At 40.7% G+C, this 1,603-nt stretch overlaps 1 protein-coding gene across 1 annotated transcript; it reads right to left on the bottom strand.

The window, feature by feature from the left end:
• Nucleotides 1–267: 267 nt before the first annotated feature.
• On the bottom strand, nt 268–866 carry LOC150033470 (uncharacterized). Its single transcript, XM_090306417.1, has 2 exons — nt 807–866; nt 268–636 (listed from the first exon to the last, which is right to left on the bottom strand). Exons 1-2 carry the CDS (start codon nt 864–866, stop codon nt 268–270), a joined length of 429 nt encoding a protein of 142 aa, XP_090162543.1.
• Between the last annotated feature and the right edge of the window lie 737 nt (nt 867–1,603).

The raw sequence follows: 1,603 nt of genomic DNA, 5'->3' as shown, positions 1-1,603 counted from the left end.
TCTTTCTGCCGCTCCCTGAGTTCAAAGAGTAGATTGCCACGTCACCCCACACTTAGTGCCTCCAGCCAGACTAATGATTGAGTTTCTTCAATTAATTTATTTCCTTCCCTTCCTTCATAATCCCTATAAACAACATGAATTTTTAGTTAATAAATATGTAATATAACATCCCTTGGGTTAAACATGCTTATCTAGGGAACCTAAGTTCGGGGTTTACAATCATCTCCCCCTTAAAAGAAATTTCGTCCTCGAAATTTACCTGATATGTCATTTGAAAAGTTGAGGGTATCTCTTCTTCATTTGCTCTTCGGATTCCCAGGTTGCTTCCTCGATCCCATGATTATGCCATAACACCTTCACCAAAGGAATCGTCTTATTTCTGAGTACCTGATCTTTCCTATCCAAAATCTCGATGGCCTCTTCCTTGTAAGATAAATCTTCTTTGAGCTGTACCGGTTTCGTTGCTAGTACGTGCATAGGATCAGACACGTATTTCCTTAGCATCGACACATGAAACACGTCGTGTATACGAGCTAGCTCCATTGGCAACTGCAACCTATAAGTTGCTGGACCAACTCGTTCCACAATTTCATATGGTCCGATGTATCGTGGACTTAACTTTCCTTTTCTCCCAAACTGAAGAATTCCTTTCCATGGGGATAGCCGGAGAAATAACCGTTCTCCAACTTCAAATTCTAGTTCTCTTCTTCATTTATTGGCGTAGCTCTTCTGTCTATCGCGAGCCACCTTAAGATTATCTCTGATAAGTTTTACATTGTCTGTTGTTTGTTGAACTAATTCTGGACCCAGTAGTTGTTGTTCTCTGACTTCATTCCAGCATACTGAAGTCCTACAAGGTCAGCCATATAATGCTTCGTAGGGAGCCATTTCGATACTAGAATGGTAGCTATTGTTGTAGGCAAATTCAATCAATGATAAGTGTGTATCCCAACTTCCTTTGAATTGTAGTACACAAGATCTTAACATATCTTCTAGTGTTTGTATAGTTCTTTCCAACTATCCATCAGTTTGCGGATGAAAAGCCGTACTGAAACGCAATTTAGTGCCCATAGCCTTTTGTAAACTAGGCCAAATTTTTGCAGTGAACCTCGAGTCCTGATCCGACACTATCGACACTGGGGCTCCATATTGACTGATTATCCTATCCACATAAATCTTAGCTAGACGATCTAGTGTAAAAGTAACTTTTACTGGTATGAACTTGGTCGTCTTAGTTAGTCTATCGACTATTACCCAAATACCATCAAATCCTGAGGGTGTCTTAGGCAAACCAAATAGAAAGTTCATTGTCACACGCTCCCACTTCCACTCAGGCAATGGAAGTGGATTGAATAATCCTGCTGGTCTTTGTCTCTCGGGTTTTACTTGTTGACAAACTATACATCGATCCACATATTCTGCTATGTCTCTCTTCATCCCAGGCCACCAGTAATATTTCTTCAAAGTCCTATACATCTTGGTGCTACCTGGATTTATGGCATAAGCGGAACTATGTGCTTCCTCTAGAATGGCTTGTTTAAGCTGTAGCTTGTTAGGCACACACATTCTCCCCTCCTTTTCTAGTACACTATCTGTTCCCAGG

The sequence above is a fragment of the Benincasa hispida genome, chromosome 10 (assembly GCF_027475165.1).
Source record: "Benincasa hispida cultivar pf3 chromosome 10, pf3_genome.v1.1, whole genome shotgun sequence".
In the NCBI taxonomy this organism is placed as follows: Eukaryota; Viridiplantae; Streptophyta; class Magnoliopsida; order Cucurbitales; family Cucurbitaceae; genus Benincasa; species Benincasa hispida.
The sequence above is the reverse complement of the archived record's forward strand: the minus strand, read 5'-3'. Positions and strand labels throughout refer to the sequence as shown.

Excerpts from the sequence above, each read along its gene's own strand:
- LOC150033470 (XM_090306417.1), bottom strand. The coding sequence starts at position 866 with ATGGCTGACCTTGTAGGACTTCAGTATGCTGGAATGAAGTCAGAGAAC. Across the intron at positions 637-806 it reads CAGAGAACAACAACTACTGG|TTTGGGAGAAAAGGAAAGTT; the intron begins GTCCAGAATTAG and ends GGAATTCTTCAG.